Below are 13695 nucleotides of genomic sequence, written 5' to 3'. Positions count from 1 at the left end.
GAGCTTTTGAGATTATCTCATGGTCTTCCTCTGCAGGTGGAGCTGGCTTCTCCCTGCAAATCTGAGCCAGCTCCCTTTACTGAAGAAACTGTGGAATACGGATGAAAGCCTTGGAAAGCTAGTAAGTTCATTTGATCACAGTTGATTTAAAATGATAGATAATAAAGTTAACTTCTTCTTTTAATTTGAAATTTTCCAGATTTTGTTTTGAATAACCTTTATTTATACATTGTTAAAATGATGAGGCTGTGTCAGGTGTTGTCACCTGGATGTTCCTCATTTGTCTGAAAGTGAAAGTGAAGGGACTTAGTGACTTTCCACCTCTAATATGAAGGAAGTTATTGATTACCAATAACTATCTGTCGATTATCTGGGTTTTTCAGTCGTTCTCCTCTGACGTGTTTTTATTTTCACTTCACATGAAAAATTTAGACACAAAATTTTTGATCAACTGATAAAATCTGAAGCAACACAGACAGGATGTGAACTTCAAATCAAGGTTCAGATACTGCTGAATGTTCATGTGTCTGAAATAATAATAATAATTATTATTATAATAATTATAATTATAATTATAATTAAGGTGTCAGGGACGCAGCACAGTGATCATCTCTGAGTCTTATTGTGTGAATCAGCAGGAAACCGTTTGGTTGTGAAACACAGGCGTCAGATCTCTGCAGGATTTAACAAACATCCTTCAACTGTTTCATCACATTTTATCCTGAGTCTGTTTCCATGCTCTTTACTTCCTGCTGTCATTAACCCTTTTGTTCTCAGATCCTTCATTTCAATAAAAACATTTACAACAGTTCTTAAATCATTTCTTCTGTCTGATCTTTGAGCCTCAAACAGCAGAAACTAAACTTTTAAAGGAGTTTAGAGGGAAATGTGGAGCTTTTATCAGTTTATCTCATGTTTTTAATGTGAAGTCTTCAGATCCATGAGGAGGAAGCTGCTCTTCAGTAGTTTGTTATTTTCCAGTGAAGTTTCCTCTGCAGCAGCTCGATGAGGAAACAGCACCAACCCTACGAGGTGTGTTTGAGGCTGACTCACTGATCTTCCAGGATTTCTTCAAAAGAAACATGACGATGCACATGAAGTGAAGCTGAATAATAAACCACTACACACACACACACACACACACACACACACACACAGAGGGATCAGAGTGACGCTCCTCAAACACAACAATAAAACAGCTATGAAACAATAAATAATAAAGACAAAACCAGATGTTTAAAGAAGATAAACAGAACCTTGAGACCAAAAATCAGAATAAATTCATCTGTAAAAATAAATAAAACAATGTTGTCAGAACCAAAAAAGCAACTAAAAAATTATAAAAATAAATGACATTCTCTGTTTACAGATTATTACAAACAGTAGGGATTGTACAATCTCTGGGACCCTAGATAAGAAATTGCTATGATTCCTACTAAGATTCCTACTGAGATTTCATCCATTGGTCGATTCAGGGGGAGGAAGCCACACTGCTGGGGAGTAAAGTTTGTCAGCCCTCAAGGGCCCCCTAACAGCCTGGGGCCCCAAGCAGTTGTCTGCCTCTGCACCTCTGATTATATATTTGATTTCATCAACCAGCTCATATCTCCATCTCCTTCATTCGCCCCAGTCCTCCTTAAAAACACCTGAGACCTGCTGATGGTGCGTTCAGGTGCTGTGATGAAGGCTCAAATAAAACAGGCCTGTTACGTGTGTGTAATATAACACTGAGCGGTGGTCTCGGGTGTCTACATGTCGGACGCTCCTAACTACGATAATCTGATGCGATTTGAACGCAGCATTAATCTGAAAACCATCAGATGGTTCATGTTTTCTGTTCTGTTCATCTCACCAACACCGACGAAAAGTAACTAAGTACATTTACTCAACTACTTCAGTGTTTTAAGGTACTTTCCCTGAGTATTTCCATTAAATGATACTTTATACTATGACTCAGAGAGAAATACTGCACTTTGTGCTGCTGTGTATTTATTTTACAGATTCTGCTGCAGCTTAGACTCAGGATCAAGAATCTAATAGGATCATAATAAAATATTCTCAGGAGAGAATAGGAGAGATTTTTCTGTCGTTTCATATTTTAATATTTCAATATTGTTACTTCAAAGGATCGTTTTTGCTCCACCGCTGCCTGATGATGATGATGATGATGATGATGATGATGGTGATGATGATGATGATGATGATGGTGATGATGATGGTGATGATGATGATGATGATGATGGTGATGATGATGGTGATGATGGTGATGGTGATGATGGTGATGATGATGATGATGATGATGATGGTGATGATGGTGATGGTGATGGTGATGATGATGATGATGATGGTGATGATGATGATGGTGATAGTGATGATGATGATGGTGATGATGATGATGGTGATGATGATGGTGATGGTGATGATGGTGATGGTGATGGTGATGGTGATGATGATGATGATGATGGTGATGATGATGATGGTGATGGTGATGATGGTGATGATGATGATGATGATGGTGATGATGATGATGAGTAGTATACTAGTACAGTACTGGACGGATCTGATCACAGTTACACAAAGTGTTGAAACAGAGTTTCCATACGTTCTGTCATTGTGTTGCTATGGATGGAATTACAGTGAAAATGAATTGCTCCCCTTTGTGCTGGGGGGTCGCTGGGGGCGCGGACCCCACTTTGAGAATCACTGATTTAATGAGCCTGAAAACCTGGAGACAAAGTCACACAAAGAAACGTTAATTACATTGTTCCTCAGCAATGAAACTGACGTGAACTCTGACCTCTCGGACTCCACAGTCTGGATCTCACCGGAAATACAGGTGTGAGGTCACGTGTTTTACCGCCAGCAGGTAGGACCCCTGCGGTTTCCGTGTGTCTGGTCCCTGCAGCCTTCACGGCTCATTCCTATTGTGTGTTTTTTTTAAACGTTGGTTCGTTACGCAACAAGTTTCTCAAGCTTCGACACTTCGGGAATTATCGGATGACTCCGCGGTGAGTCGGTGACGGTGCAGTCGGTCAATGGAAAACCCCGCAGCAGAGGCTGCAGATAAAAAGTCCAACTCCTGCAAATGGAAGCCGAAGAAGATTTTAGCGAGTTTGTCGGCGGACAGACACCGAGACAGAGAGACACACAGCCGCCGTGACAGACATGAACACCCTGACAGGTAAGACCCGACTTATTATCCCTGTGATGAGGGGGGGGGGGGGCTGCTAAAATCAGCAGAAACATGTACAGAGTCTGGTGGAGGAGTGAAGTGATCTGACTTCACTGACAAAAACAAACTGTATCAGACGCACATTTAAGATCACAATGTGAATGTGGTCAGTGTGACCCGCGCACCTCCGCCTCCTCAGCACACCTGGACTCACCTGAGACTCAGCCGGTATGAGGGGTTTTTAGTGCCGACCGCGTTGTGTATGGAGGGTTGTTTGTGCCAGAAACGCTGAGTGGGACCATAACAAAGCTGAAACCAGAGACTTTAAGAGAGAAAATATGGCTGATGATCCTCAGACTCTTCATCCACCATCATCAGGTGTCATTGTAATTTGTTCAGTACTGTGGTTTATGCTAATTAGCTCATGCTAGCATACTAACACACTAATAGATGGTAAAGATAATACCTGGTAAACAGCAATTAGCTCAAAGCACCATTTATTTTAAGTTTAGCTTCATAGAGCTACTAGCATTGATGGAGACTGTTATTTTGGTAGTATTCCTTTAGCTAACATCCTGTTAGTGCTCTCTAAAAACCTACTTTTAAAACTTTAAATGTATTTTTCCTCCTGTTGGAGGCAAATATTGAAATCTGTTGAAGCCTGACTTCACTTGATCCATCTCAGTGAATCAAGTCTGTGTCAGTTCCTGTCTCAGTCATATTATTCTTGGTTTTTGCACATTGATTAAAAAAGTTTAGTAGCTAATGCTTTTATCAACACTTAAAAAAATAATTTACTAATGCTTCATAAATCAGGTATAAGACAAGAACAACTTGTGCAGGTTGTAAAAAAACACTGGCTGGTGTTTATTTTCTGATTTGATTAAAAAAAGAGTTGTTGGTAAACAAACTTGCTAATGGGTGAAATTTTACACAGTAAAAATTGATTTTCACAACCAACAAATGTTTTTCTTATTAATGATAGATATTATCACTGATCTATGAAGCATTAATTAACGATTAATTTATACAAATAAAGTTCACAATTACAACTTAACTTCCATTATAAAGGTGTATTATTAGTTTTACATGTTGTCTCTTCTTATTATCTGTTTTATCATACGTCATATTACATTTTATTTTCTGGCAGTATTCAACCTCCATACACTTCACTCTTCTTTTCCCTCCAGTCGCTGCTCTGCTTCACTGCTTCCTGTTTGCAGTTTTGGTTCAATCAGCTCCTGTCAGCCTGGTGTTGGACCCTCCCCCGGCCTTCAGGGAGGCGGCTGAGCGAGCAAAGACGCTGGTGGAGAAAATCCTGAGAGATCTGCCCGCCGTGCACGCCGCCACTGTCACCACAGAGGTAAACAGCAGGTCTGATTGGCTGGTTCAGCTGGACTGGCTGTTCTTCTTCTTCATGTGTTAATAACATCTTTCTCCACTCCTCAGGGTCTGACCTTCGACCCCTCCACTCAGACCACAAACCTGCAGATGATGGTGAGATCACTGGGCATCCCCGCCAGTCCCGTCATCAAACCGCTGTCCGAACGCTTCACACTGGTGAGTCTGCCCTCGAAGTCTCACAGTGTTTCCTTTGATCCGTGATTCTTTGGGTTGTTAAGGAGGTTGTAGAGGTTGAAAGTGGAGGGGGGGGTGTCACTGATTCCTCAAGGTAGTTCAAGGGATGACTGAGGAGGTTACCTGTGTCCTTGTGGATCTGGATCTGGATCTGGATCTAGATATGGATCTTGTTGTGACTGAGGGGTTCATTCAGGACGAGACTCTGTCGCCCCCTAGAGGAGGAACTGCACCACCAGCCTGTTTCAGTCTGTGATACTCTGTGGTGTCATGTGATGTCATGTGACATATTGTGATGTGTGTGTGTGTGTGTGTGTGTGTGGCCCCCTGCAGGACATGTGTGTGAGCCGTATGTCGGCGGGCAGCCGGTTGTACCAGGGGCTGCTGGGAGTTTTGTCTGAGAAACTAGGCAGACTGACGGACCTTCAAGCCGACCTCAGAGACCTGCTAACACACATCAGCAAGGTAACACACACACCTGAGATGACATCACAGCTTAGGTAAGCAGTGATTGGCTCCTCACACGTCTGTCTGCGTGTTTCAGATGAAGGAGACAGCTCAGCTCGGCGGCGACAGTTCAGATCAGAACCCAAATCTGGATCTGTCCTCACATCTCAGCAGCTACGAGGTCCAGGTGGCGGTCCACGTGACGCTGACACAGCTTCGTTCCTTCTGTCACGACCTGATCCGCAGCCTGAGAGTCATTGCCCGCACTGCAGGTGCACGCTAAGCCCCGCCCACCAGGGGAGAACACACACTGCTGCGTTCAAGGACACAGGAGAGATCAGGACGACTTGGACGGAGTTTATTATGAATAAAGAGACACGAACAATCTGCTGCAGGACGACGTCCGTCTCTTCAACCGGGCGATTTATTTATTCAATGTCCCAAAAACCTCCACCTGCAGGAAGCCTCTAAACCCGACCTTTTATTGTGACAGTCAACTCCCCTGCGATCAGCTTCCTCTGAGCTACTCGTTAGCTCGTCTCTGTGATCCAGAAAATATCCCAGAGTGCTTTGTGTGTTGCAGCACGTTGTCCTCGTCTGTCAGTAGAGGATCAAAGCTCTGCCTCGTCTATTAAGACTTCAACCTGCAGGAATGTGAACGCAGGTGGAGCAGCTCCACAGGTCTGGACTTGCTGCTTTCCTCTCTCTTCATGTCCTTCACACAGATCAGTAAAAGAGCTGAAGCTGCAGGTCGACGTTTAAGGAGTTCAAATCAGAGACTTTGAGTTATTGATTATCAGAAATTTGAAGAGAAAGAGGAGGAGGAAGAGAGGCATGATGCGCTGCAGTGGAAGAAGGCAGACATCTCTTTAGATTATTAGGAACAAAGTTCATGTTTCTGCAGAACTTTGAAACTTTAGTTCAAAAAGTCAAATAGTTTAAGCTGCAGTGATCAGTTCATCAATCAGTTTTAATCATCGGTTCAGAAAATATGAAACAGTTCCTGACAATTTTCAGACAAAACAATTGATTTTGATTCAGAAGAAAATGATCATTAGACTAATCAATAATGTAAATGATTCTTAGACTAATCAATATAAATGATCATTGGTTTCAGCTGGTGTCAGACTTTAATGTGAAATGGCAGATTTTATTGTGAAGGAGATACAGGAAGTGGATCATATTTGTCACATTAACTCTGAAACTTCACATGAACAGTTTCTGCAGTTAATAATCCATGTTCATATTTATCAATATTTCTGATCAGCTCTCTGATCACATGAGAAATGAGGTCGGATCAAACAGCTGCAGGTTATTTATCATTTATTTATTACTGATATTTATTCCATATTTATGATCAAATATTTATTGCTTTGCTGTTTCTGTTTGTGTGAGTGATTTTATTTCTGTGAAGCAGTTTTTTCAAAGCTGTGGGTCGTGACCTCGTGTGGTCGCAGCACACTGAAGCCATAGTATTGATCTGACATATTTTCAATATTGAATCAATGAGGTTAAAGGATAAGAGAGGTTTAAAACAAGCAGTAGAGAGAGAGAGAGAGAGAGAATCACTAAAGGAAGTAAAGCTTCTTAATTTGAGCAACGACAGTGATGATGTCAGAGCAGTGATGATGTCAGAGCAGTGATGATGTCAGTAATGATGTCAGAGACGTGTGTTTGAACATGAAGATGTTCTGTTGGTAAATGACTTGTTGTCTTTGTATCTCAGACGTGTTCAGGTGTGAAACTGAAACAGGAAGTAAACCCCATGGGTGATTAATAAACTTTATTTATTTGTATTTATAAGTGTCGGTTGTGTTGATGATTGTTGAAATCTAATCTGTGTTCATGAAGTTTGATTTGTATGATGATAAAAACAGTTTTCTACAGTTTTCCTGTCACTTTGTTATATATGTATATTTATAAAACCATCAGTGGTGTACTGCAAGTCTCTCTCCTCCATCTTCTGCTCTGTCTGGACGTCTTCACCTTTCTCCTTCCTGTCTGAACAAGTTTCAGGATTATTCCTCTGAACTGACGCTGAACACATCAAATGTGCAGTGAAGAGGAAAAATATCTCAAATTACTTCTATCAGAAATATTGACTATTAACTGACAATGACACACTAACACATTTTCCTGCCTCAATATTCTGTCTCAAACAAATCGAGCATAGCATGGATGTTACACCTAAAACATTAAATAACTTTTGAGCTGTTTATGATAGAGACGAGCTGCAAATTGAGATTATCTGTTTTCTGATGCAAAGTGAGCAGTTTCTCTACGACAACCAGGATCGATTTACGGCTGACTGACTTACAGGAGCCCCGCTGAGTGGAGGGAACATTCCCACTCACTGACTCCCGGTTCCACACACTGCTGATCCGCTGAATAACTGGAGTGAAGTGTTTCAACATGTAGAAATACAGCTGATTTTTAACGAGGAGGAGGAAGAGGAGGAGAAGGAGGAGGAGGAGTCTGAGGGAGGCATTGACCCCACACAGGAGGAAAACTGCAGGAAAAGTAAGTGAAGTTCTGCTAAGATGCATCAAGTGTTTGATCTTTTTCTTCACTGAAAAACACCATATTCTGTTCAGATTCATGAGTGTATCTGTGATATTTGGATAAAATGGTTTCCCGAAAATTGTTATACATTCCACTGGGGGTCTTCCCAGTACCGACAGATAAGTTGTCTGTTTTCCAGTGACACACTTATATAAGTGATAACATAATTTATTGTTGTTGGTGTCACTAGGAGGTGAACACACTGAGCCATAACTAACTTCATAGATTTTCTTCCCCACTTGTTTTAAACTGTTGGATAATGTATTAGCATGTTTGGTTCAGGTGCTAACTTGTTTAGCCTGTAGCTAAAGGGTTAAAGTTTGTGATTCAAACAAAGGTTTCAGATGTGATGGTTCATTGCTGAGAGTTGATAATAATAAATTTGAAGCTGGGTCAATACAATGAACAGGAGCCAACTGAGTTGAGGCTGCGGTCCCTGACTCTGCCTCCAATGAGTCAGGGGCCGCTTGACAAACAGTTGACTTTTAGCTAATCACCTGCCAAAGATCCAGGATCATCTCCAATCCTGTCAACTTGTGGGAACGGGGGGCGGGGCTAAATACACCTGAAACCTTGTCAGTACAGAGAGCCAGAGTTAGCATTAGCACAACCACTAACACTGTGTCAGCCACTGCCAGTTACAAAGCTAACAAACAACATAAACAAATAACAGATGCTAACTACACTAACGGTTCTGATCCGTCTGCTAGTCTCTGATTCTGGTCTCAACAGACTCCTCCTCTGAGTCTGGGTCTGACTGAGTCTCTCTGATGTTTCCTCCTCTAACATCTTCATTCTCTCATCTCTGTCACCTGGACACCTGGAGCCAGCAGGTGGTGGGCGGGGCCAAGGCCTGGTCCAGATTTCTTAATCAGGAAGTCAGAGTAGATGAGCTTCAGACCAGCTTTTATGAAAACATGTTCAACTAAGTATGAATCAGGGCAGAGGATTTTTACAGTTTAAAACACGTCTGGAGGAAGTTTAACTGGTCAGACTCTCCTTGTCCTGACGCCATGCCACTGCTGGGAGTCCGGAGGTGTCACACTTCCTGTTTAAACGGTCAGTGTTTCTCACTAAACCTCACAGTGAGGATCTTTGAGCTCTAACAAACAGGTTCAGTGTTAAAACTCTGAAACCTGCAGGGCTCGTTACGGAACAGAAAAACACAGTTTTGTCACTGATGTATTTATTTGAACGATGCAGAGGTCGGAGGTCAGTCATTACAGACAGTGTCAGAAACAAGCATCAGACTTTTTTTTCTGTTTTTGTCAGGCAGCAGGAAGAAGCTTCGAACAGCTGATGGTTCACAATCTGAACCTAATGTTTTTATTTCTTCCTCTTTATTCTGTCTCAGCCGTTTTCACATCTCAGCCTCCACATGTTCACCAAGAATATTCCCACACAGCTTTAAGAAATCAAATTTTTATTAGCAACATCACAGCTCAGGCTCCGCCTCCTCTGGTGGTTGCCACAGAAGGTCCATCGGAGGAGGTGGGGCTTCAAGCTGCCCCGCAGATAAGACAGTGTGTCCTGTTTCAGGGGCCGCATCCTTTGTAACGTGGTCTACAAAGGTGTGGCCCTTCGTAGTCGTAGTAGACCACGAAGGCCAAACCGACTGCGGCTCCTGTTGCCTAGCAACCTTGACAACACGTAACTTTTCTTTTTGTTTTAAGGTCGTTGGTTTTAACAGTTGTACCGTTACTGTTGAACTGAGCTGAAACACAACACTGACATTTAACTGTGTGATCCTCAGTCTCTGTCTGTGCTGTTTGATGACATTTTATTTTCATTACTTATGCGCAATGAATCTTGGGATATGTTGGACCAGGTAAAGCAGGACACACCTGAAGAAGCCTCTGAAATGAGACAGTAGTCTCTCTGCTGTGACACAGTCTTCAGATGAGCCTCTGAAGGATCAGATCTTGGACTGAGACACAGTTCAGGGTCTGTCAAAGAGTTGATGTCACATCACAAAAAAACTGACCATGTGTTCAAGTGCCTCTTATGGAAGCAAAGAAAGGCCATGATCAATTTTAAGTTTACAGTGGAATTTAAGTTTAATCAGTAAAATATTACTTGACATTTTTAGTTGCTAATTTGAAAGTGTTATTTTTTTAATCTGAATGTATTAATAACAAGGAAGGAAATACTGAAAATTAAGTCTTTAAAATTGCACAACCTGGAATAAACTTTCTTAAATGTTAAAGGTAAATCACATAAACAGATGCCAAATGTTTCAGTGCTTTATTTATTTACATGTTAACATTAAATTTTCAGCAGTGATTAAATCTCACACTGAGGTATTTAGTTGCCTCTATAATCAAATTCTTATGACCTTTCTTTGCTTCCATACAAATTCCTCCTTAGCACCGCTCACAGCATTAGTTTCAGGCTTAATGAGTTGACGAGCAGCACCTGAACGCACCCTTACACAGGTTTCTGGTGTGCAGTGGATTGTGGGATACTGGGGACCAAATTGTAATTATAAAGGTTACAGTGGCTCAGAAGGACAAAACACAAACATGAAGAGAAACAAACACATCATGTGTTTCCTTCAGACTAAAGAACATTTACAAGCTCATTTGTTTTCATGTCATCATTTAGTTCATTCACTGATACGTTATCACATTTCTTTTGTTTTCAATGGTCACATTTTGTTTACTTTTAGTCTCACTGTTGCCATGGAAACAGTCACTAGTGAATATTTTTCATCATAGTGTATGTCGCTGACAGGAACAAAATAAAGCCAGAGTAAATGGAAAAATGTTGTAATGTGTAGAAACTGTCCTCACAGGCCACTGTAGAAACAAACTTTATAGAAGGTGGAGCCTGAAATCTGTTTTAATCGTTTCACGTCAGGATCTGGCCTCAGACTCCAGGACCAGGTCTACATCTTCTGCTCTCATCAAACTCCAGGGCATCATGTTGACAGTTGTCATTTTCCAGGATTTTTCCAGGATTTTCCCCAAGACTGGACGGCCATACTAGAGATTTCCAGGATGATTGAAACAGAGATTGTTTCTGTTGCAGAATGTTCCCTCCTACAGATCTGTGCTCCTCCTTTCTGCTCCTGTAAACACTGTCAGTTTGTCGTGCTCATGTCTGTCCTTCCTTCTCTTTCTCCCTCGTGTCTCTCCTCTTGTCCTCCACCTGTCCTCCCCCCTGGTTGTCCCCTGTCTCCCTCTGGTGGTGGTCTTCAGTTCCTGCGCTGCTCCTGGTCTTTCCTTCGTTGTTTCTCTTTCTGTTTCTCCAGCTTGTCCAGAGCTTTTCTCTCCTTCTCTGCTGCAGTGTGGATGTCTTTAATGCGACGCTTCAGAGCACTGCGATCAGATGAACTGAGCACGCCCAGACTCTGCAGAGGACAAGGAGGAGGTGAGGAGTCACCACGGTCACAAACAGACAAATGCTTTTTATGTACACCTTTATACCTTTGATGCTTCAGTCTTAGGACCATTTATGAATTCCTGCAGAGTTTTAATGAAAACATTCATGTCCCTCATTCCAGGTGAATATCACCTGTGAGCTTCATTTCAATAACATGTCGGTAAACAGAAAAGTTCAGAGACAAACTTTAAGGAAACAAGATGGATTTGTGCAGTGAAACTCAAAAACCTGATGAAAAGTCAGGATGAAAAAAAGTCAGATTAATGAGATATGACCCAAATTAATGAGATGTGCGTCAAATTAATGAGATACTGAGACAGATTGAGATATGAGTCAAATTAATGAGATACTGAGTCAGATTAATGAGATATGAGTCATTACTGTAAAATTTAAAAAAAAAATCAGTTTTTCACTCAAATGTGAAAATTGTTTTGACATAATTTTAGTGGTTGTTTCATGATTTTGTCTGAAACAGTCTGAGTTTGAGTCTTTGTGTCAAATGAGAATCTGTCACTGCTCATCAGTCTCCCCCTGACGTACTGAGCATGCTCAGACCCTTAAAGGACCAGTGTGTAGGATTTGGCGCTATCTGGTGGTGAGGAGTCAGATTACAACCCCTCCCCTCACCCCTCCCTGGGTGGAGGAGAATCTACGGTGCTTGGTTTGTCCCCTCTGGGACCCTGTAGAGTCACAGACCTGTTCCCTGAGATCTGAAGGTCTCATTCTGAGCCAAAGAAAACGCAGAGATTCTTAGTTTCAGGTGATGAAAACACTACATCCTTCACACCGGTCCTTTAAAGTTACAGCTCTTCAGTCTGGGTTCGTGGTCTCTGAGGAAGATCTCTGGTGGTTTTGGTTGATCTAGTTTCTGGGTTTAGACTCTGATGTAAAAATGTGTTGTAGTTTGAGTCCAAAGAAACCATAAAGGATTTGTTCTGGATTTGAGCCCACAACCTCTCTGGTCTGAACATGGACCTCTTCGTCCTCATCCTCATCCTCACCTTCAGCCTACTGCCATCCATCTGCAGCAGCTGCTGTCCATCGACGTCTCTCGCACTGAATTCTGGGACGTACTGCTCCATGTTGAGTCTTCGGAGCCACTGACAGACCTGCTGAGTCGTCCAGGAGGAGACCACACAGGACGGCTCGTCGCTGGGCTGGGGAGGGAGATATCAGGGGGGAGGGGCAGGTTATTATTTTAAGACCAGGACACTGACTCCACCTGAACCAGGTGAGTCTGCTGTTGTGTTGTTGTGCAGTGAAGACTGAGTTAATGAGCAGGAGTTAATGTCTGTCATTAAATCTATATCAGTATATTCACATGTGACATTAATCTGTGCAGTGACGACAGATCTTATCAATTTCATTATCAATTAGTCTATTGGTCATTTTCTCCACTAATCAATTAGTCAGTATTTCTACGTGTCTGTTATGATGGTGGTGGACCGACAGACCTGTGTCACTCAGGGAAACTGTGACGTTTCATGACGCTGCTCTCGTTCTTTCTTTCTCTTGTTCCTGTGAACATCTCCCCTCTGTTTCTCTCTGACTGTCCTCTTCCTTCCTTTCTTCACATTTATTTTTTTAACACATCTGTATGTCAGTCCCTTTGTTCTTTTCTGTCTTCTGATTTTTATTTTCTTTGCCTCTTTTCTCCTTCTTTCTATCATCTTTCGTCTCAGCAGGTAAACAGTGTTTTTGAGATGAATCTGTGTGTGTGTGTGTGTGTTACCTCATCAGAGGACTGGGACAGGGTGTGGTATGGATGTGAGGATCTGGAGGAGGAGGAGTCGACAGGAGGAGAGGTAGACGAGGAGGTGTGGGGAGGAGAGAACTCCTCACTCAGAGCCGACTCCTGCAGGACGGAGAGAGAGAAGGTCCAAACAACTCTTCAAAAATGTTCAAAAACTCCTCAAATAAACAGTTTCGGTTGCTCAAACAGCTGCTCATCAAACTCACAGGAGGGAACTGTGACTTTGGGGGAACTATTTTCAGCAGCGGACTAACCCACATTTGCAGGACAGTGTGTGTGAACTACAGTTCATGGTCATGAAGGAACATGTGACTGATGTGTTGTAATAGTTTCTGGTACAGTGGAACAGATGATCAGCTGATCAGATCCATCGATCAGATGATCAGATCAGTTCACTGTTGAGTCTGTGATGAGAACAGACTGAACAGACACAGTGTCATTATCAGAATGTTACATCAATAACACACACACACACACACACACACACACACACACACAGAGTAAAGTCTCTTAGAGCCATTAGGCGGCTCTCTGATGGATGTTTAATGGAGCTCCTTCCTATGAGCTTAATGGTGGAGACACTGAGTCATAAACTGACACACACTCACACACACACACACGCACACACACACTCACACACACACACTCACACACACACACTCTCGCACACACACACACACACATAAACATGTTACAGGCTTTAACAGCAGAAATGTGTGTGTGCTGGTTAACCTAAAAGCATACAGGGCAGTGGTGAAGACAAACATGAGACTGTGGGAGCTGGACTATAAATCACTTT

At 42.2% G+C, this 13695-nt stretch overlaps 2 protein-coding genes across 4 annotated transcripts in view; one reads left to right on the top strand and one right to left on the bottom strand.

Annotated features, from left to right (window-relative positions):
* The first annotated feature begins 2721 nt into the window (after positions 1 to 2721).
* Positions 2722 to 7977, top strand: LOC139609479 (granulocyte colony-stimulating factor-like). Its single transcript, XM_071464133.1, has 5 exons — positions 2722 to 3181; positions 4363 to 4535; positions 4622 to 4732; positions 5084 to 5215; positions 5295 to 7977. The coding sequence occupies exons 1-5, from the start codon at positions 3166 to 3168 to the stop codon at positions 5478 to 5480; spliced, it is 618 nt and encodes a 205-aa protein (XP_071320234.1). The 5' UTR covers positions 2722 to 3165; the 3' UTR covers positions 5481 to 7977.
* Positions 7978 to 8113: 136 nt separating this feature from the next.
* The window catches only part of samd14 (sterile alpha motif domain containing 14), a 19970-nt gene continuing 14388 nt past the window's right edge, over positions 8114 to 13695 (bottom strand). For all 3 annotated transcript variants that reach the window (XM_071464080.1, XM_071464072.1, XM_071464087.1), the window contains 3 exons: positions 12876 to 12998; positions 12145 to 12300; positions 8114 to 11111 (listed from right to left, as the gene is read on the bottom strand). In XM_071464080.1, coding sequence (XP_071320181.1) covers positions 10956 to 11111; positions 12145 to 12300; positions 12876 to 12998 — 435 coding nt within the window. In that variant the 3' untranslated portion in view covers positions 8114 to 10955. The remainder of the gene's footprint in view (positions 11112 to 12144; positions 12301 to 12875; positions 12999 to 13695) is intronic.

This window comes from Trachinotus anak, unplaced genomic scaffold (genome assembly GCF_046630095.1).
Source record: "Trachinotus anak isolate AG129_WGS33_773 ecotype Australia unplaced genomic scaffold, CSIRO_AGI_Tana_v1 ptg000003l, whole genome shotgun sequence".
Taxonomy (NCBI): Eukaryota; Metazoa; Chordata; class Actinopteri; order Carangiformes; family Carangidae; genus Trachinotus; species Trachinotus anak.
This window is presented reverse-complemented; position numbering and strand designations above follow the sequence as displayed.

Excerpts from the sequence above, each read along its gene's own strand:
- LOC139609479 (XM_071464133.1), top strand. Across the intron at positions 4,536-4,621 it reads CCGCCACTGTCACCACAGAG|GGTCTGACCTTCGACCCCTC; the intron begins GTAAACAGCAGG and ends TCCACTCCTCAG. Across the intron at positions 5,216-5,294 it reads TGCTAACACACATCAGCAAG|ATGAAGGAGACAGCTCAGCT; the intron begins GTAACACACACA and ends TGCGTGTTTCAG.